Consider the following 22,532-nt stretch of genomic DNA (forward strand, 5'->3'; position numbering starts at 1 on the left):
TTTGGAAGAAATACTATAAGTAGACACAGTCATGAAAACTTTACACTTGTCAGAAAACATGTATTTCCTGTGTAAGAGAACAAATTTTTGGCTCATCTTAGTCAAAACCATGAATTTTCTCGTTTATTTCTCTAGTTATTGGTATGCCATTTTTTCTGCTCTTTAAGCCCTCTTCACTTATGGTGTAAATAATTTTTGTTTAATTTTAAAATACTATGTGGGTAGAGAGAGAGAGTAAATGGGTTCTCTCCTTTAAAGCAAGGAGCCCAGTGAGTCTGGTGTGGATTGAGCCAGAGGTGAGTCATGGAGTGGTTACAGAGCAGTGGCATTGGGGAAGATCACATCAGGACTTTACAGGCCATAGCAAGCATATTCTTTCATCCTCTGGGTGAGATAAGGGCCACTTATGGGATTGGTGGAGAAGGCAATAGCACCCCACTCCAGTACTCTTGCCTGGAAAATCCCGTGGATGGAGGATCCTGGTGGGCTGCAGTCCATGGGGTCGCTAAGGGTCGGACACGACTGAGCGACTTCACTTTCATTTTTTACTTTCATGCATTAGAGAGGGAAATGGCAACCCACTCCAGTATTCTTGCCTGGAGAATCCCAGGGACGGGGGAGCCTGGTGGGCTGCCGTCTATGGGGTCGCACAGAATCGGACATGACTGAAGTGACTTAGCAGCAGCAGCAGTATGGGATTGGAGCCTTAGCTGGACATGATGTAACATTTTTTTAAAGTATTGCTCTTTCAGCTGTGCTGACAGTAGACTGAAGTAGGTTAGTGGAGAAGCAAGAAGATCTATCAGTGAAATACAAAATTTTGTATTTTAAAATACAAAACAAACAAATGTATTGTTTATGAGACCACATTCTGCAGCTAAACTTCCTGGGTTCTAACCTCAGCTTTGCTATGCTAACACTGCAATTATAGATAAGTGATATACAACTCTCCACCTTACTTTTTACATTTATAAAATAATAATTGTCTATACCTGATGGAGTTCTTTAGAGGAATAACACTTCACAAAACAGTGCCTGTTACATTCTATTTAATATTGTTGTTGTTTAGTTGCTAAGTCGTGTCTGGTTCTTTGTGACCCTATGGACTGTAGCCCGCCAGGCTCCTCTGTCCATGGCAAGAAAACTGGAGTGGGTAGCCATCACCTCCCCTAGGGGATCTATCAGATCCAACCATTGTCTCCTGCATTGGTAGGGAGATTCTTTGCCACTGAGCCGCCAGAAAAGTCCATTTACTCTATAAGCTATTTTTTTTTTAAATGAAATAACGGAGTAATTTATGAAAAAACATGTACAATTTAAAATGTTTTTTATACATTCTATTTTCATAAAATGATACTGTTCATACCATAGTCACTGAATCTTGGAGCAAATTGTCATAACTGTTACTATTGAGCTGCACTATGCAGGCCTGCAAGCCTGTGCTTAACCAGCCTTAAGTCCAAAGAAATGTCTTTGATGTCTGCAACAGAGACATCAAAGGTTTAAGGGATGGGGGAACTTACACATCTGACACAATATCCTTGAGAAATATCCTATCATGTGTGGGGGACTGCGGGCAGGACACTGGGCAGTCTTTGCTCCAGGGGCCGGGAGTTACAAATTATAGGGGGAATTGACATCAAGTTGACTTACTGGTTACCAGGGGAACCAGCTTCTGCTGGCATGTCCCTCACTGCCCCTTTTGATAAGCTATCATGGTGGCTAAAATAACAGTTATTAGTCAGGGCCTGGGGCAAGTATGTGAGTAGGTGTAGGTGAAGCAGGCACTTACTAGTCAAGCAGGGGATATACAGAGAGGAAGAGAATAGCCATCTTGGGTTGCTGTATCATACTTTTTAAAAAAATACTCCTATTGACTCATTTGAAATTTCAGTTCCTATACTGGAAAATTTATTATATGAAATAATGGGTTTAGAGAGAGATACAGTAGACTATAGTGTTGAAAATCTTCTCTGCATCTCAAATGATAGTGTAAGGGTGGTAAAATAATTTTCCATTTACCCTTCTGAGTTCTTGGCAGAGATCCCCATAATAAAAAACAGATGAGCAAGTGAAAAAAAGCCCAGAGGTTTACTAACACATATCCTCATGTATATGTTGTTATATGTGTGTGCGTGCTTGTTGTTTCCAACTTGTTGCTGAGAGTCATTTCCAACTTAGTCATTTCCAACTCTCAGACCCCACAGACTGTAGCCCACCAGGCTCCTCTGTCCATGGGCTTTCCCAGGCAAGAATACTGAAGTAAGTTTCCATTTCCTTCTCCAGGGAATCTTCTTGACCCAGGGATCAAACCTGCATCTCCTGCAGGTCTCCTACACTGCAGGCAGATTCTTTACTGCTGAGCCACCAGGGAAGATGACATGGGAGATAATCAGAGAAAAATGAATAATTCTCAGAGGTGGCTTAGAATTTTGGCTTAAATGCCATCTTCAGCTAAAGAGAAAAGGAAGGTATATGTAAACTACCTGTGGGGTAGTTACCAGGAAAAGAAGGATAAACAAGCATAAGATTTGTTATATAGATTTAAGTCCCTGCCTTCATTATGGTAAGGGTCCACACTTGTCTCAGAGTACTCATTTCTGTCCTTCCTGGTAGAGAGTGGAGGAGTGTCATTTTGGTCCTGCTTTTAGACAATGGAGAATAGAGAACTGTCCTTGTATCTGGTTCTTCTCACTTGCCTTCAGAATAATCCTTGTGCCAAAGTGAAATATTTTCGGGTGGGATATTCTGCTACCCTTCAGTAGGAGTTTCCCTGGGTAGTTCTTTCTCTAAGAAAGAAACACACTAACTTCAAAGGGTCTGATATTTTATCCTATTTACCAGCTAACAAGTAGCCTGCCACAATTTCACAGAAGTTGACAGAAGGACAGAAGAGGTTTCTCTGTCATAGACAAATGGCTTTGTTACTCACAGCACAATAGGCTGTGGATTCCTCAGCCAGAAGGAATTCTCATGGATTCCTTTTGCTCCCAAGTTCCACTGAGTAAAATGAAGCTGCTAGATGGGTAATACAGAAGCAATGGGTTTGAATCACCATGGAGGAACTCTAAGTTTAGGAAAATTCTGCTAGCATACATAAGCAAACTTTGCCCTGGAAGGAGAGTTTGTCTTTGCTATCCTGCAGCCAAGCTTCTCTCTGCCCTTGAAGAAAATAGTATCTCTATCTTGAAATTATGGGTTTCCTAGGTGGCAATAGTGGTAAAGAGCTCGCCTGCCAATGCAGGAGACATTAGAAATGTGGGTCGGGAAGACCCCTTGGAGAAGGGCATGGCAACCCACTCCAGTATTCTTGCCTGGAGAATCCCATGGACAGAGGAGCCTGGTGGGCTACAGTCAGACATCACTGAAGCGACTTAGCACATCTTCAAATTATATACGTAGAAATGCAAGGGGCCCATGGAGTGTTGACACAAATGCAATGCATTGATAAAGCTAGTACGATGAAAAGAAGATGCACAAAAATTCTGACCAGAGATTTAGACTAAAATTGTAAATGTAAAACACTCAGTCCTTTCTGAGCATTTCTTTGAATATGTAGTTAATCAATTAGAATAAAACTTTGCATTGATTTTGATAGGGACAGAATGGACAAAGTAAGTGTAAGTAGTGAACCACACTGCTGTTGCTGCTGCTAAGTTGGTTCAGTCGTGTCCGATCTGTGCGACCCCATAGGTGGCAGACCATCACGCTCCGCCATCACTGGGATTCTCCAGGCAAGAACACTGGAGTGGGTTGCCATTTCCTTCTCCAAGTGAGTCACACTAGGGGATTGTAAATAGAAAAATATGGGAGACTCCTGTAAATTAAGAGGTTTGCTTAACCACAAAACCAAGCAGGCTTGCTTAACAAAACCATGCAACAGAAGGATGGGACACGCCTCCAAACAATAAAACAATGGTGGTATGAGACGCACATCCTGTCTTGTGAGCTCAGTAAATTTATGATCCCTAGGACATGCTCTCTGCACACATAAAAAACAATTTGTGGACCTAGTTTGATCACACAGGGACGAGAAAACAACCCTGTTCAACCTGGAAGAGGAACTAATGATGGAAGCATGACATCTACTCAAGAAAGACAAAGAAGGTCTTTTCTCCCTCCCCACTTTCCCTTTGATTATGAAATTGTAGTCCACAAAATTCTTGGGCACGACATTTGTCACCCACCCTCTTGTAAGTCTCACAGGCGTCCTATTCTAATAAATCACTTTTTATTTACGTCTTTGCTCTGGCTGAATTCTTCTCTGCACTGAGCCAATAAAAGACTATGATACCAGAGCTCTTTGGAGCCCCCGTGAAATGGTATCAATTGGTTTCAATTTGTTTTGCTTTGTAATGCTTTATCACTTGATGCCTTAATGAGTCAAATGTTCTTTCCTCTTATCAAAAAGTTTTTAGCATCCCCCTTTATCTATTTATGCCAATTTAACCTCATTGGCCAAAGTATTTCTTATTGCATTAGCGGAACCAAGGCACAGTTTCTCAAGGGTGCTTTGTATCTTAGCAATCTTCCTTTCTGTCTCTTTCTGAGAAAATTAGGTTTTACAAAGTTGAACAAGTTCCTCCTCTGTAGGGTAGCTGAACAAGTTCCTCCTCTATAGTTACTCAGCTTTGCAAAGCTAATTTCCCCTGCCGATAGCTAACACTTTCTTCCACATCTTTACATTTTTTTAATTAACATCCTTATTTTTAAGAAACATTTTAGCAGTTGTCTTATTCTTCAGAGGTAACTCAAAATAATATCACCATGGTCTTTTTGTTTGTTTCTAAACTAAATTTACAGCTGTCCTTCCCATGTGTTTCCTTTTTCAGGCTGAAGCTGCAAAATTCACTTGAGCTCCAGAGAAAAGCAGAACTGTTCAATGACTATTACTTAATAAATCAAAGTAATTAAACATTTAACTTTTCACTGAGTGATTAAAAAACAAGCTGCTCTTCTGGATGGATATTATTAGGAGGCACAACTCAAGAGTTAAGAATTTGCCCAAATGTTGAGTCGTCTACTGGGTTACTAGATAATATATAGAATGCCTTGTATATTATCAGCGTATAAACAGCAAATCACTTTTTAGTACAAGTGCATGTCTCATTCAACGTTTGGGACGTACTCATAGTTTTAAAAAATTCATTGTTTATTTGAAAATAAAATTTAATGAACATCCTGTATTTTTATTTGCTAAATCTGGCAACTCTTATCACCATTTATCTACCAAACAAGCTATAATAACCTTTTTGTAAAATTAGGTGTCAAAAGCGTTTTAGCTTAGACTCACTACCTTTGCAGTAGAAGTCAAAGTTTCATAATTTTGGTGCTATGGTAAAAGAGATGTAAGTAATTCTGCAAGTTTTGAAATTCATAGATACACATTTCGTAGTCCATCTTTAAAAAAGTGGACGAATAGGTAAAAAGAAGTCATGGGAGGGCTGGTCTGGGATTTCTAACGTGAAAAGAAACCAGCCTCGAGAACGTTTCCAGAGTGTGGAAGTTACTGCAGCAAAGGTTTCTTTGCAGTTTAGGAAGGCTAGAGCGCGAGACCTACGCTAGTCAATAGGGGCGGAGTAGGAAAAGGCTGGGCGCGTGAAGCCAATCAGAGACGAGATGGGTGGGACTAGACGTGGGGAAGGGGCGGGCCTGGGCCGGATAGGCTGCGAAGGGCAGGTCTCAGCCAATCCGAGCCGAGCAGGGCGGGGCTGGACTCAGAAAAGGTTGGTCTGGAGGACTGGAAAGGCGCTGCAAGTGCGTCTCTCACCCTCACCTGCGCCTGCACCTGCACCTAGACCTCCGCTCTTGTCCCAAACGGGCGGTCGCCGACTCTACGGCTGACGCTCGCAAGATTGTTATGGCCTACCCGGGATACGGAGGAGGGGTGAGTCCTGGCCGCTTCGGCGCGGCCTCCACCCCCACGGGACGTGACGCCCCTGCGGGCGGGGGCCACGTGCTGGGTTCACCCTCTGTCATTCCTTGCTTACTGCTGCTTCTGGTACTCGGCGGCGCCAGGACTTTGCGCAGTGTCGGAAGCCGGGGCTGGGGCCAAACGGAAAGCCACAGGTGTTCTGGCTCCTGATAGCCTCTTAGGCGAATCCTTGTGGAACCATGGGTGTGGAGTGTTTTTAGAAATTTCTTTCTTGGGATAGAGGAGCAAAGCATCCTTGTTTCAGTATCTTTTTTGGTCTACCCTCCCTTCAGCCCTCCTCCCCCGGCCCAATTCTCCAGTTTTGCTATTCATCCTTTCTCTGAATTTTTTTGACCACTTCTTTTCAGTTCTTTATATGGCTTATGAGTAAATTAAGATATGCTAAATGCCTTCTAATGTTTATTACTCTACCAAGGGCAGCCTGTTCTAAACTTTGGAGGGCTGGGTTGTGGGGGAGAAGATATACTTTCTTACCTAATTGTTTATCCTGCATCACCTTTGGGAGTTGGGAGTTGTAGTATCGACATGGTACCAGCATATACAACAAAATTTATACGTATTTTTAAGGTCGTATTACAGTGTGGTCAGAATTTTCAAGCATAAGGATATATGTTAAGCATAGAAAACTTGTACAGATAGCTATTCATGGATGAAATAGAATGAAGAATACGCTCCAAGAGTAAAAGAAAAAGGGTACACTTTCTAAGGGCTTCTCTGATAGCTCAGTTGGTGAAGAATCCGCCTGCAATGCAGGAGACCTCTGTTTGATTCCTGGGTCAGGAAGATCCTCTGGAGAAGAGATAGGCTACCTACTCCAGTATTCTTAGACTTCCCTGGTGGCTCAGCTGGTAAAGAATCCACCTGCAATGCAGGAGACTTGGGTTCTATCCTTGTGTTAGGAAGATCCCCTGGAGAAGGGAAAGGCTACCCACTCTAGTATTCTGGCTTGGAGAATTCCATGGACTGTATAGTCCGTGGGGTCCCAAAGACTCGGACAGGACTGAGGGACTTTCACTTTCACTTTCGATCATTTATAAATAAATGTTCCAGAAAAGCGTTTTCATCGTTCTTAAAAAAAAAAAAAAAAAAGGTTAGGAACAAGTATCAGATCATTATACTATTTAGATAGCAAAGGATACCTACCAAAGAGTGGTGTAAAACTTTATTTGAGATGCTACAGTAGAGGGCCTAGGTTCACTAAGGCTCAGTGGTAAAGAATCCACTTGCCAGTGCAGGAGACATAGGTTCAATCCCTGGTATGGGAAGATGTCCTGGAGCAGGAAATGGCAACCCACTCCAGTATTCTTGTGGGGACATCCCAAGGATAGGGAAGCCTGGCTGGCTACCATTGATGGGGTCTCAAAAGTCTGACACAACTTAGCAACTAAACAAAAACAATTTGCTTATACTTGGTTTGGCCTCTCTTCTTAGAAAAAAACGTTGCTTCAGTTTTTCTTCCTTCTGTGAACCTTAAGGTGGTGTGGGTCTCCAGTAAGCCTTAAATTCTTGGATATGCTCCGGGCCTTGATTGCCCTCCATGTCCTTGGAGGCCTTGGAACCAAAAGTCTAGGTGTTTGTTATTGCCTCAGAGCAAAAGTTGCTTTGGGAATTTTGCTAATCCTTTTACCTCTGGGTCAAGACTTGTTCCCCAATACTGGCCTGAAACTTTCCCTGGATCAGTGAGGTAACTCAAAAAATAATATTTTATGCAGTTTTTAAATTTAAAGTTGATCTTTATAACATAGTTACCCTTATTAGAAATAGGATTTTTTTCCTTCAGTATATTTTTGTAATTTATAGAATTTAAATACTTTTAGAAGGTCCATTTTATTTACCTTTGCAAATGTGTTGGTAAAAAGGTATTCATAAGCATTTGTTTATATATATATATTTTTTAAAAATTCTCTTTGTGGTTATATACACTTCTCTCTTTTTTTTTTTTCCTGGAAACTGGCCTGTCCATCTTTTCAAAGAAGTAACTTTTATTTTTATTTATTTTAAAAGATTGTATTTATTTATTTGACTGTGCTGGATCTTCATTATCGCCTGCAGGCTTTCTCTAGTTGCAGCAATCAGGGGCCTCTCTCTAGTTGCACTGTGTGGGCTTCTCATTGCAGTGGCTTCTCTTGCTGCGAGCGTGGGCTCAGGAGCTTGGGCTCAGTAGTTGTGCCTTGGTCTTAGTAGCCCAGTGGTGTGTCAGGTCTTCCCAGACCAGGGATTGAGCCCATGTCCCCTGCTTTAACAGGTAGATTCTCAACCACTGACTAGCAGGGGAGTCCCAGAGAAGTAACTCTTACACAGTCACTTTAAAAAAAATTCATTATATTATTTTAACGTTTATTGTTTCCTATTTTGTACTTATTGCTTTCTAATCTAGTTTTTGGTTGCATCCCTGAGCACATTTCCTCGAGTTCCCATATGTCATTTGTTTTGCCATTAGGGTATCTCAAGCTGAAGCTTTTCAAACGGCTACAAAAGGCTCCTTTCTGCTCCACGTCCCCAACCAATACTTGGAATTCTTTTCTCTTTTTGACTTCCATCAATCTCTGCTCATTATTCAAAAGTAGTCAAGATATTTCTTCATCCTCCAGACTCATTAAAAGCACTGAAAAAAATGCCTCTCTGGACTTTCCCAGTGGCTCAGGGGTAAAGAATTCACCTGCAACGCAGGAGATGTGGGTTCAATCCCTGGGTCAGGAAGATCCCCTGGAGGAGGAAATGTTAACCCACTCCAGTATTCTTGCTGGGAAAATTCCATGGACAGACGAGCTTGGCAGGCTCCAGTCCATGGGGTTGCAGTGAGTCACAGATAACAGAGCAACAAGCAAGCAAAATGCCTCTCTAAGATATAAAAGAAGGCATACCAAATTCCAGAGTAAAAAGAAAACAATGACCAGAGCCAAAGCAGAAAACAAACAGTATGTAGTCTCTGAGGTCAGACTACCTATATTTGAATCATGGTTTACCTGGTACTAGCTAGCCATTTAACTTTAACTAATTCAGGAAACTGCTCGATGTTTTATGACCTCAACTGAAAAAAGGACATAGTACTTTCATACCTCACCGACTTGTTGGGAAATCACAGGGTAGGGAGAAAATAGTTAGAACATTGCTTAAGATACAACAAGCTCTCAATAAAGATTTGCTATTACTATTGTTGCTATTCTTGTTATTCTTATTTTCAAGAGGACCATGGTTTGAATTACCACCTTATTGTTTTCTTCATTGGTGTCTTGCTTTTTAAAACAGTACATGTTTTTTGGTGGACAGGATGTTTCAGCCCTATGCACTTTCCCATGATTTGGTCATGGTCACAGTTTCATTTTATTTACTATGTATTCTTCTTCTATGTATGTATCTTTAGGTTTTCTACTTTTTCATTTTACTATAGGTGAAATTTTCTTATATTTTTTAACTTTTCGCTTCGGTGATGATGATAAATACTTTTTTAAAGTGTGCCTCATTCTTAGAGGCTAGAGACTTCTTTTTTCTTTAACACTTTAAAGAACATTGGATAATATTTGTTAGTGAGATGAATTAAGTAATACAGGGCAACCAACAGTTTGTAGCGAACAGATTTTGTGATAATTTGGGAAGTTTCAGTAACTCAGTTTTTACTTTTCAATGGACTTCTCATAAGTATTTTCTTTTAAACCAAATTTAGTGTTTAATGTCTAATATTTATGTTAATAACCTCCTCCCTTTTCACTCTTTTAGTTTGGAAATTTTGGCAATCCAATGGGACAGCCAGGATACCCTGGACACCCGGCTTATCCAGGCAGTATTTCAACAGGAGACCCCATGTGGAAATGCTTCCTTGCTATTGCTGGCCAGGTAAAATGTTAAATATACAGCACAAATATCAGTTTTAAAAAAATTATTGCAATCTAAAACAAATGTCAAGCTCTTTTATTTAGTGTATCATTTAAAATGTATATGAAATTTGTATTTTAAACTTATCCAGTTTTTCTCCTGAGATCAGAAATTAGGGTGGTCATAATTATCTTATTAAAAAGTCTGTTAGTTTGGTGTCTAACATGTTAGGAGAAACCAGGGTGGTGCATGGAGACTGAGCCAGATAGGATCTGGGAAGAAGTGATCTCTAAGTAAATCTTCTTGAGGAAGCTGTGACAGAGGATCACAGAGACTTGTGAGCTGTGGATGTTTCTGGGAGAGCCTTGATAGTAAAGCAGATCAGGAAAAGGTAAAAGAAATGGGGTGGAATGAAGGTGCAAATACCAATCTAATGAGCAGAGACAGAGATTCACTCTTCAGTCTTGACACAGACCATGTCTCTTCCCTTTTACAGCAGTCAAGAAGATTTATTGAGTGGTTAGAGTTTCAGAGAAGTTTGATAACATTTTCCATTCATTATTCATTCATTTAATTGTTCACTAGGTCCCATATGTCTTTCTAGAAATATATATACACAGAATTATTATATGTTGTAAACACTCTGTTTTGGCTACCCAAATTTCATTCAAAACGTCCTTTTCCCTTTTCATGTGTATTAGAGGTTGGAAAACCCTACTCCTGTCTCGGACACCTTTGTATAAAGGTAGCTATGTGCGATAATACTGGCCATTGAGATGTAGGTGCAATTTCTTTAGGATGCTTTCCTTTCCCAAATGAGGAAAGCTTAGCTGAAACTAGTGTTAGCCCTTTTTCCTCCTTCTGGAAAGGGGACTACTTGCCTGGAAAGGGGACTTGAAGTATGGAGGTGCTGTAGCCACCTTGTGATCTTGAGGCCAGAAGCTTGGGATAAAGGTCCGTGGATGGGGGATTTGGAAATATGAAAAGAGATTGATGGCCTTGTTAAGTTACCACAGAGTCTTGATCTGCCTAGCCCCAATAGACATTTATTTGTTTAAACCCTTTTGATAATATTTTCTACTGTTTGCAGCTAAATGCAATCCTGTTGCCTTATACCACTCTTATCTTCAAGGAACTCTTAAGTAGTATAATACTGGGAAAAAGTATGTAATCTATAGCTGACTATATAATAAACTCATTTTGTAAAACTACAACTTAAAATATAAGAACCAGACATGTATATTTAGAGACCTTTATTTGATTTACAAACTATTTCATTGTAACAGTTGTCAACAATGATTTGCTATGATTGTGCTATTTGACACTTTCCTTAACTTTTTGTTCTACCAAATACTTGGGTTTATTTCCCCAAAACAAGCGGATTAAAATGCAATAAATAAACTGGTATATACTTAAATATCTTAGAAATTTAAGACCATGAGGTAAATCTAACAGGCTTGATAGACCTCAACAGGGTCAATATCAAGAGAGACAAATGAGGTGAATGGTGCAAACATAGGGTCAGAGTCTTTATTTAAAAACTGGATATTTTTTCACAGATTTTTTTGCATTAGTTTTTTTTTTTCAATATTGCATTAAAACATAATTTATTATAACTGCTGAGTTTTTTTAAAACTTCCTCAAATTTAAAAGCTAGTCTCTCACTTGCCTGATAATGTTTATAATACTCCTTAGAAGTGTTTATAATGCTCCTTAGACGTGTTTATAATACTTCTTAGAATTAGTTTGTAAAAGTTTTGTTTGTTTTTTAGATTCTTATAAATTACATGCTTTAAATTTGCCTCCTTAATCCTTTTCCAGAGCTGTTGTTTTGAATTCATGACCATGTATGAGATGCTTCCAAGTAAATTATTATACTCTTTATTTTTGTAGAAAATAGGATAAGGTACTGAAACATAATGAGTATTTAACCTGTTCCACTTTGACTGTGATTTCTTATTTGTGATAAAAGATTTTTTTTCCCATAAGAATGGCAAAGAATATTTGGACAAAACTCAGAAGAATAACACCAAAATGTAGGGGCACTCTCAAGCTGAGAGTAAAGATGTAGAGGAAAATGATATTTTCTCTTCCCAGTTAAAGATTCAGTATCCTTTAGAAATAAGCTCCCCTCAAAAGAAGCATGAAAGAAAATTTTTGAGACTTCTCTGAACACAATTTAGGCATTTTTCTAACTTTTTATAGTAGAAGTATAATGATTCTCACAAGATTTTACTTTGCATTATTGTAGGACAAAGTGATTATGCTGTTTTTCAGAAGTAGGGAATATAAATTATATGTGAAATGCCTACATAATTTAATAGAATAAAATTTGATTGTGAAAAATATTCATGTTGTGTGATGTTCTTTAATGTGTCTTTGTCGTCAGTAATTTTCTCTATATAATTTTGTAGTTGATAATAGAGTAATATTTTGATGACTGCATATTTATTCACTGGCCTTGAGCAGCTAGTTAGCATTTTAGTATACTTTTACACAACTTCTTTTATTAATCAGGGTATAATTATTTTTTAACAGGATGGTGAAGTGGGTGCTGAAGACCTTCAGAAGTGTTTAACACAGTCTGGAATTAGTGGAACTTATTCTCGTGAGATCTTTTTTTCTTCTTTCTGTCGAAATTGCACTAGGAAATTCATTTTCTAACTTTTTTGTTTCCATACTTGAAATATTTTTTAAAACTTTTTTATCACATACACTCACACACATAATGCAGAGTCAAATAATGCTACAAATCTTGTTAAGTAAATACTGTTCAGTGTGCGTTCCCCTCCCCGACGTTAACCACTCTTAGAAAAATTCCCTTTCAACTTCTTTCAGCTAATTCTTTTGAAATTTGCCCCCATATCTCAAATAGCATGCTTTTATTGCTGTTGATTTTCAGTTTAGATGATGATCAATGATTATATCCTGCTGTGGACAGTGAGGATGTAACCCTTTCACCCGTGTCCCTGCCCTATACACAGGAGCCCTTCCCTTCCTCTCCAACCAGTATCGCTGTTAAGTAATTTTCATTAGGTCAGTAATCAGCATTTGCTTTATTGTTACTGTCTAAATGCTCTTCCTGATTCTTAGAAGAATATATGATTAATTTTCCTTTTTCTGTAACTGTTTGCTTTTTCTGAAATTAATCCCCATCCTGGAGCTTTCTGTTGTGCCTCGTTTTCTGTGCATAGCTGTCATGATGCACTCATCTGGAGCCCTTTCCTCTCTCTCTTGAGTTGGGTCTCCATTCCATCGCTTGTTCTCATCTTAAATTTGATAAAATGCATTATTAATTAGCTTCTTAATAAAAGTACATGGGAAACAAATCTTTTGAGACTTTCTGTGAAAATGCTTTCATTGTGTCCTCAGAATGAAGTGACTAGCCAGGTATAGAACTCCAGATTACAAAATATTTTGAGTTTTAAGCTCCATTGTTTCCAGCTTCCATTATTGTTTGATCTTTTTGTTTTCTGCCTGTATGTCATTTGTTTTTAGTGTGTAGGGGCTTGTGAGAGCTTCTCTTTGCCCTTGGTCTGAAATGTCACAGTGCTGTTCCTTGGTGTGTGGGGGATACAGAAGGAGTTTCCAATCAAGACTCATATGCTTTCATTCTGAACAGTTTTCTTCAGTGTCCTTTTCTCCATTTTCTCTTTGTGGAATGTCTGCCATTTGTATTGGGTCATTTTTCTTTTTCTCTCCTGCCTCTTGGTTTCTTTTACTTTTGGAGAAATCCTGGGTGGCTTAGTGATAAAGAACCTGCCAGCAATGCGGGAGACACAGGTTTGATCCCTGGGTCAGGAGGATCTCCTGGAAAAGGAAATGACAACCCACTCCAGTATTCTTGCCTGGAAAATCCCATGAACAGAGGAACCTGGCAGGCTACAGAGAGTAAACAACAACCTCAACTTTCTTTTTTTTTTTTTTTTTATTACTTCGGGAACTTGAGTGTCATCCTTGTGCATAGGCCATGCTAATTGTCTCTGTACTATTCCAATTTTAGTATATGTTCTCCTTAAGTTCTGTTGAGGCTTTCATTTCTCCTATCATGTTTTTAAAATCCAAAAGCGGTTGTTCTTTTTTTTTTTCATGAGTGTGATGTCTTTCCTTATCTCTCTGAGATTTTTAATGTTTTTGTGTTTTTTTTTTCCAAGTTTTTTTCCTCCTATGTAACCTACTTCTTCAATGTTTTTTCTCTGGTTTGTTCATTTGACTGTCTTTCATGTTAGCTGCCTTTCTCAGATGTCTGATGATGCTTGGTTGCTCATGTTTAACCAAAATACTGGTTAGAAGCCCTGAGAGCTGGGCTGGGTGTTGACGCCCGACTTCAGAGCCTGGTGGTTCAGCTGGGCGGTTTGTCCTGCAACACTGGGCATCAGGATCTTTAGGGATTTCTTTTGGGGCTGGTTGTCCAGTTGATCTGCTCTCTGGAGCCAAGGAGGGAGGACTCAGCAGGGTTCTCAGTCTCTTGTAAATTGTCATTTTATTTCCTTGTTTTAATAGATAGCCCTGTCTTCAACAGTGCCTGGTTTCCTGCAGTGCACAGACCCCCCCCGGAAAATAAAACCCCAGATGTCTGCTGGCTTGGGAGTAGACAGGGCAGCCATCTGGCTGAAGCAAGAAGATTTGGGGCTTCAAAGGCTCCTTAAATAGGCATTCAACCAGTCCTTGCGTTTTTGTCTCTACATTCACACCCATTTTCAGAAGTACTGCCAATTTGTAAAAGTTTGGGGCCTCCTCCGGGATAATGAGGCTGCTTCTCAGCTTTTCTTATTGCAAGGTCAGGAAGCCACTTTCTCAGATGGAAGTTGTCAACTTATGTCCACCTACTTTTCAACTTGCAAAGTTTTGTTCCTTGGTTTCCTCTCTTATTCTCTAAAGGATTACAAATTGTAAAAATGCAGTTTAATTCTGTCCATTCTAATGTGGTGTGGGGAGAGAGTGAAAATCTGTCAACTCACCTAAAACTTCTCTTCATCTATTCTTTGTTAAGGTTATTTACTTTGGCATTTGCTTGGTTCTATTTTGAGACTGATTGAAGAGCTGATTATTTGATGACTGAATTTTTGTCATTTATTATCATCTATTCAGATTCTTCCACTTAAAGAATGTGTGCTATGTTAACTTTAAGGCAAAATAGATCTAATTTACTGGACAAAATGATGGAATGCCATTCCAGAGATTTCTGCCTGTCCCTGCCTGAGAAGTTTTTGTGTGAAAGAGCACTGGTCTCCAATCCTCTCTCTTCCACCTGTTAGCTCTTTGAACTTCTAATACTTTATCTTTCTGGGCCACAGTTGCTTTATTTGTAAAACTAGCACTGTTATAGGTTAGGCATGTTTATGTTAAATCACAGAACACACACTAACTGGTTCATAATAACTGCTCATTCAGTGTCAGTTGAATTGCCGTTCTGAAAATACCGTAACCATCTATTCTACCATTGATAACTTGTGAAACATTAAAGAAAGTTTCTTTTAGTTTGTGGGTTGTTTTATAATTTGCTTTAATGGGTCTAAAATTTAGCTGAAATAGTTCTTTATAAAAATTTCAAAATATTTTATCAAATAGCATAAATAATTTTAAGCATTTTTGCTTATTCATTTGTTTATCTTAAGGAACTACTAGTAAGAACTTTGTAAACTTCACTGAACTGTACTTGACATAATATCTCCTTCATTAGGACTATATGTAATTAGTCTTGAGATAAATCAGCATGCTAATTGAATGTAATTATGATAAGGATGAGAAAAAATTAAATTTTGCCCAGTAAGTCCTCATTCATAGTTCTTTAAATATGGAAGTGTTAATATTTCTAATTTAAGATAGCAAACTATCTTATTATCTATATTTCTTCTTCCTTTCTTTCCTCTTCCTCCCAGGAAGAAGCAGTTACTTTCAGTTCTGAAACTCATCTCTTATTTGGTTGAGTGCAGTAAACTTCCAAATGATTTACCTACATCCAGATTCATCATACTTTATTTTCTGTGTAGTCTTTCTTTGTCAACTACTATTTTTGAAATGGAAATTTTAGAATTGCTCCTATATTCCTTAAAATCCTTTGCTGTTGATTAGCCACTAAGTCCTGTCCAATTCTTTGCGACCCCATGTACTGTAGCCCACCAGGCTCCTCTGTCCATGGGATTCCTCAGGCCAGAATACTGGAGTGGATTGCCATTTCCTTCTCCAATCCTTTAGTAACCTCCATTGGTCTAAACCTTTAGGGTGGCATTCAAGACGTATGATCTGGTCCTCATCTGAAGTCATTATATGCCTCTCATTCCCATATGCCCTAAGCTTTAACCAAATCTCTAACACTTTCAAGTTTTGTGATGCCAGTATGTGAGAACTACTTAAGCTGACTTGTCATTTGTGTTAGGAAGAATAAAGCCCTCTTTTCCCCTTGTTTAGTTTTCAGTATTTTATAATTGCTTACTTAATTACCCAAATTTCTTTAGTAAATGTGAGTAGTATGAAGGTAGTAATTTTTGTCTTTTTTTTTTTTTTCCACTATGCAGGCCTAACAATCAGAGTTTGTTCATTGAGTGATGTATAGTTTTGGCAGTTGGTAAATGTTTTGTTTTAAAAACAGAAAATGTTGTAATTTTACATAAATAGGGTAGAATTTAATTCAAATAATAAATATGTTTTATAGCCTTCAGTTTGGAAACCTGCAGAATTATGATTGCCATGTTGGATGTATCCTTGAGTAAAAACAAAAATTACTAGAATATGGAATAATTATCCTTAAGGCAGTTGTTAGGTATAAATGATTATAGTAAACTAGAGTGTTTAAAAATACTTTGTAACATCCTATTTGAATTCCATTCTTTTCCATTTTTACACAAATCTATATGCTAAATTGGCTAACTCTTGCAGAAGTGAGCTCACAATTTTTTAGTCAGTTATTTGGAATTTTGATTCCAGGTTAAATTCTCTTTGGTATCAGAATTTATTTTCATTAATAAAACTATCAGAGAGATTACACAGGAAGAATGGGATTTAATGAATTCAAAGAACTTTGGGCAGCTCTTAGCTCCTGGAAGCAAAACTTCGTAACTGTTGATAAAGACGGAAGTGGCTCAGTAGAGCATCATGAACTGAATCAAGCCATTGCTGCTATGGGTAAGCATATTAAAATTCTTTAAATAAATCCAGGCTGTCTTTGTTCTTTGATCAGATGAATCTTAATTGTTTAAACTTCTAAGTAATAAAAGGGTATGTTATTTCAGCAGCTATTGTCCAGTTTGAGTTCAAGGTTATAGGTACATTCTGATTAAATGTCTTTAACAAAACCATTTTATTTGTGAGCTTTTCAAAGAATAATCTTTCATGCATTATTCTGGTTGATAAAACAGTTTCTGAATTTCCTATGTTGAATATACTTAAATTTATTCTAATTGTTTGTACTCATCATTTATATTGTATACTTCTGTAACTTGGTAAGATCTCTAATTTGATGGCAAAAGCTTATCTCAATAACAGGTCTCCATACATAGTCTAGTTTTTCTTCTTTATGTAGTGTAGAACACACAGTAGACATCCAAAAAACAAAAAACCTCAAAATGAGAAGTCTGCATTTTTAGAGTATCTCAAAAGACTGTAACTTTATTTTTATCATATCTCTGATAAGCTCAAGTTCTCAGTCTGTTTTCTTTCAAAAAATGACAATATGAATGGTGTGTAACTTGCTCGGGGCTTCCGTCATAGCTCAGTTAGTAAAGAATCTGCCAGCAATGCAGGAGACCCCAGCTCAATACCAGGAAGATCCTCTGGAGAAGGGATAGGCTACCCATTCAGTATTCTTGGGCTTTCCTGGCTCAACTGGTTAAATAATCCGCCTACAATGTGGGAGACCTGGGTTCAGTCCCTGAGTTAGGAAGATCCCCTGGAGAAGGGAAGAGTCTACCCACTTCAGTATTCTGGCCTGGAGAATTCCATGGACTATATACAGTCCATTTAACTTGCTTACAGTAACATAGTTTTAAGTAGTTTTCTTGATTGTATTTATGCTTATGATTTTATTTGCATTCATTTCTAAACAAAATGGTTTTGTAACAAAACTAACTTTTGAAAGATTGTACTTTTCAGAAATCCTAACAAGTGTAAATTATCTCAAATTTCAGTTTAAAGTCAAAACCATGATTTTGTTTTATAAATAGACATTTTAATAAATTGTCATTTTAGGGATAGTCCTGTCCATATAAACTTCTATAGTTTAATTATAGAGTCTTAATTCCTAATGAATTAAACTTGGTTCTTAATTCAGCACAATGTTGGAAAATTAATATAGCCATTTGGAAAAAAGAAAACCACCAAAGAATTCACATAGGCAGTTGAATTTAAGTAACAAAGAGGCATTCTGTATTATTCAAATTTTAGGTCTTCAGATGTATTTTAAAATATTCAATTTGTTTTTGCTGAGAATGCTATGGAAAATCTTGTGAATTTTATCAGTCCCATATCCACCCGGATCATAACTCTCTAGTAGGAAGCTGAGTTTATTTGCATGTAATAACATTCACTTGCATATTTGACTTCTATTAATTTATATCTTTCCTTTCAGTTACCTTTAGTAAGTTTCCTGGATTGCATTTCATTATAGCTATTTGTAGAATTATCATCTGTTGCATTTATTTTCATTATTTTTCCCTTTGACTGGATGAATGTCTTTTGTCTGTATCTAATCCGGTAATATACAAAGACAACATTTCTAGGGCAGCATTCTTCACAGGAAAATATACACATCTCATTAAATACATAGGACCATCACTAGGGGGGGCAACAAGTAAAATAATGTATATTTCTAATTCCTTTTATTTCATTATTTTAAATTTTAGTTTTTTATATATTTTAAAATTTAAATAAATAGCAATACTTGTATAGAATTTAAGACTAAATAATATACATATAATGGGAGTGAATGATCCAAAACTTTTTACTCGAAGTATGCATTCAAAAAGTCTTGGAGTCCACTGGGCTAGACTAAGGAAAAGAACTAAGAACTAAGAAAAGAGTAAGAAAAGAACTAAGGAAAGAGTAAAAAGACTGGTTAAGATGAAAAAGCTATGAAGAAAGAAAATAAGGGTTATAGGCCAAAATGGAATAATATTTCCCTATTTCTTCCCCCTCTAAGTAACCATGTTGAATCTTAAATTTTCTTTGACTCTAAGACAATACAGTCAATGGGAAATACAGGTTTGAATGATATCAAAGATCACTAATAATCTTTGCTTTGATGTTTTTGAAGAACTATAAAATTATAGGGTTTAAAAATTGATGAATTAAAAAACCTGACTACATTAGACATTATTTCAAAATGAAAATATATTTTACAAGCACAAAAAGACAATTGTTTTCTTTTTCCTAGCTTTGACTTTTAATAGAGCTGGAATTGTGAAATTTATGTACCACTTTTGCTATTAGTAATAAAACCTTTCCTGATCAATAGGAATGTGTTTTGTTTCTGATATATATTTTTATGTAGTGAATTCTGAAAGTTAATTTGTTTTATAACTTTATTAACAAGAATACATTGTTGGTTAATGGTGTTCTTATGATGTGTAGTTTTAGAAGTTTTAATCTAGCAATCCCTTTTTCTAGGTTATAGGCTGAGTCCTCAAACAGTAACTACCATTGTCAAACGTTACGGCAAGAATGGCAGAATCTTCTTTGATGATTATGTTGCTTGCTGTGTGAAGCTTCGAGCGTTGACAGGTATGGACCATTTATGGGCACAGTATTATGGGACTTTTTTCCCCAAATGATGTCCCTCATTTTCTTCAGCAAAGTGATAGTATTATGTGTCTTCCCCTCATTATTCATTGTTAAACCTTATCAGAGTTCTAAGACTTTAAAACTTTAGGAATAAAAACTTTAGGAATATAAATAGTGAAAAAATGTTATAGCTCAGTTTTGGAAAATTTTCTTCATATCTTAGTGACCTGGGACATAAAAAATCACAAGATTTACTAGAGTATAAAACTATTCCTTTTGTAATAGCTGGGGGCACCAGTTATTTAAAACTAGATTTTAAACTATAACACAGAAAATAACTTCTTGTTTAAAGATTTCTTTAGGAGAAGAGACCACTTGCAACAAGGGGTTGTGAGTTTCGTATATGACGATGTGAGTATCCTGTATTACACTTTGCATATTTATACTGTGTTCTATGTGTGTTCATAGTGATCAGAATGATCTCTGGTTTCAGTAGTGGAGATAATATATTTTAAAAACCATATTCTTTTTCTATAGTTTTCAGTGTAACTCAAATATAAAATTCAGTAGTGGTATAAGTAACCAATTTGACTTGATATTAGACATAAAAATACTTTAAACTTTTATGACAGTGATTTTGGCAGTTTATGTTCCAAATCATTTTTAAGGGCAAATTTATAAAGAGTGTTTTACTCGTGATAATCTTTCTTCTGAAAGAGATAGATGTTCATCTATGATAGGTAATGGAACTATTCATTTCTCATTTCAGTTGTTGCTATTAAGCCGAGTCCATGTTTTGTTTTTTTTTAATTGAAGCTACAGGAAAGGTTATATTTCACATGTTCTTAAGTGTTTCAGGGTTTTGTTTGTGTTATGTGGAAATTATAAGGTCAACTTTATCCTACTAGTATAATACTGGTTTGAGTTACAAGCCTTAGACAGTAAAAATTTCTCCTCTTGAGAAAATGCTTCTGTGGAATATAATTAGAGACAAAATATTAAAGACAAAAACCACGTGGTTGTTACCAAATGATGATTTTGCCTGTTATTAGTTTTTGCAGGGCACAATGGCAATTTGAATGTCTAGAATATGAAGGCTGAAGAAATACTGTGAGTTTCTCTACTTAGAAGAAATGAACTGGACTCCTTAGAATTAAAGCTTCTAAGGCTTTTCCATATTCCATATATTGAATCTCTTCTCTGAGTTTTTACTTTAGCTCACAGTGTAAAGCAATAAAAGAGATGTTTTTGTATTTGGAATATTATTGCTTTTAGTAAGGTTATAACTTTAGAGATCTCTGCATAATCAACATAGGTGTATAATTAAGTGATATAAATACCTCTTAGCTTTAATTTTCTTTCTTAATTACAAGATAGATTATCTATTTTGAAAAGATAGATTGTATAAGAAGCTAAATGATGAAAGCCTAAATAAAACTAATTTATACTTACCTGAAGGTTACAGACTATATTTTGAAAAATTTGTTTGGAGTTGTTGGTATTTGAAGGTGAGCCAGAAAGGGAAGCCTAGATTTTGTGCCATCTTTATAGTAGGGCTTTTTATTTGCTCACATAATCAGAAAACAGAAACTTGCAACTCTTCGCCTGTGAAGAAAATTGTAGTTCCTAAAATTTTATCCTGAGTCACATTCAGTTCAGTTCAGTTCAGTTCATTTGCTCAGTTGTGTCCGACTCTTTGTGACCCCATGAATCGCAGCACGCCAGGCACATTAGGTGAACCATAAATTAATCTATGGTGAAATAAAATTCCAAGAGGCATTGTTTTTCCTTTTTTAATTTTTTGCAGTATATGTTTTTCTTCAGTGTGTGTTATTGTCTTCTGTGGAACAAAATTCTTAATGAACATAACTTCTTTCTCTGTATAGATAACCTAAAATGGCATCTTTGTTTAAATTTAGGTTTTCTGCAAATGACATATTTTTAATGAAATGTCAATATGTTTGTTATTTTAAACTAAATTGTTTATACATACTGCCATTAGCTATTTATAAAATTTTTAAAAAATCAAGTAACCTACCACTTTGTTTAAATGTTTAGAAATTATAGGTTTGACTTTCTTGACAGTATTAGTCCGTGAGTTTGACATTAGTAAACCCATAAGTCTTTCTCAGTAAGTGTAATGTGGGTCCTGAGCATGGTAGACAGCATTTCTGAGTGGCATTACTATGAAAATTGAAAGTGGAATCACCAGGTTCTTAGCATTTTAAGATTACTGATAGAAGTTTTGTTGTAGTTAATCAGTCCCTTTCTTGGCAATCACGCCTCAGTCTTTCTAAATGAAGAGTTAGTAAACCACATACATTTATTACACTTTAACTGAATATCTTCTAGCTTAAAGGTGAATACAAATTAACATAATTTTAATACAGCTTGTGATCAAATTAATAATATAGCTTTACATGGCAGTTTCATAAAAATGGAGGATGAATGAATGGTAGTAGTCTCTTGAAAAGAAGAAAAACTTTTTATAAAGATACAGAATTGTAGATCAACTTTCACTTTAAAAAAACCTGGAAAGGAAGTAATGTATACTCTTGTTGATATTGATAATTTTATATAATTAGCTGTCAAATTCATTTGGCCAGATTTATAAAAATGTGTGAATAAATAATTCATGTAATTTTGTTCTCTGACTGTTAATTTTTTTCATGAACATATATTTGATAACGTAAGAGCATGTTAACTGAGCCATAAAAGATACAGAATTCTAATTAGCAGTGTTGTAGGAAAGAGATTATATAAACACACTGTGTATCATTCATGTTCAATAACTGAATAATAACCTGAATATCATTCAGGTTGAATAATTCCATGACTCAGCAGCATGGAATCTTAACATACACTTTGTACAGTTGGTTGAGTTATTGTACTATTCTGAGGTCAGTTATAATTTTCCTTATTTGGCCGCTCAGAGTTGAGGTCAAACTTTTAAAATGGTATGACATGAGTCATATGAGTTTTGTCAAATGACACTCTGAGTTAGAACTTTTACATGCTTCTCTTAACTCATCCTTTACCAAAGGTGTTCCTATGACTTTTGGTCATA

The 22,532-nt window shown here is 36.7% G+C and overlaps 1 protein-coding gene and 1 non-coding gene across 2 annotated transcripts; one reads left to right on the forward strand and one right to left on the reverse strand.

Moving 5' to 3' along the window:
- Nucleotides 1-5,740: 5,740 nt before the first annotated feature.
- GCA (grancalcin) lies at nt 5,741-22,106 on the forward strand. Its single transcript, XM_065931653.1, has 8 exons — nt 5,741-5,887; nt 9,653-9,769; nt 12,287-12,356; nt 16,404-16,447; nt 16,726-16,873; nt 19,352-19,465; nt 19,818-19,876; nt 20,518-22,106. The coding sequence occupies exons 1-8, from the start codon at nt 5,861-5,863 to the stop codon at nt 20,542-20,544; spliced, it is 606 nt and encodes a 201-aa protein (XP_065787725.1). The 5' UTR covers nt 5,741-5,860; the 3' UTR covers nt 20,545-22,106.
- Nucleotides 13,669-13,771, reverse strand: LOC136165735 (U6 spliceosomal RNA). The gene has a single exon (XR_010662728.1). It is a non-coding gene; the product is annotated as a U6 spliceosomal RNA (small nuclear RNA).
- Nucleotides 22,107-22,532: the final 426 nt, after the last annotated feature.

Source organism: Muntiacus reevesi, chromosome 3 (assembly GCF_963930625.1).
Source record: "Muntiacus reevesi chromosome 3, mMunRee1.1, whole genome shotgun sequence".
Classification (NCBI taxonomy): domain Eukaryota; kingdom Metazoa; phylum Chordata; class Mammalia; order Artiodactyla; family Cervidae; genus Muntiacus; species Muntiacus reevesi.

What these genes read in the sequence shown, in the direction of transcription:
- GCA (XM_065931653.1), top strand. Translation starts at nt 5,861, where the DNA reads ATGGCCTACCCGGGATACGGAGGAGGG. An exon ending in TCAAGCCATTGCTGCTATGG is followed by an intron (nt 16,874 to 19,351) that starts GTAAGCATATTA and finishes CCCTTTTTCTAG; the next exon opens with GTTATAGGCTGAGTCCTCAA. An exon ending in GAAGCTTCGAGCGTTGACAG is followed by an intron (nt 19,466 to 19,817) that starts GTATGGACCATT and finishes TCTTGTTTAAAG; the next exon opens with ATTTCTTTAGGAGAAGAGAC.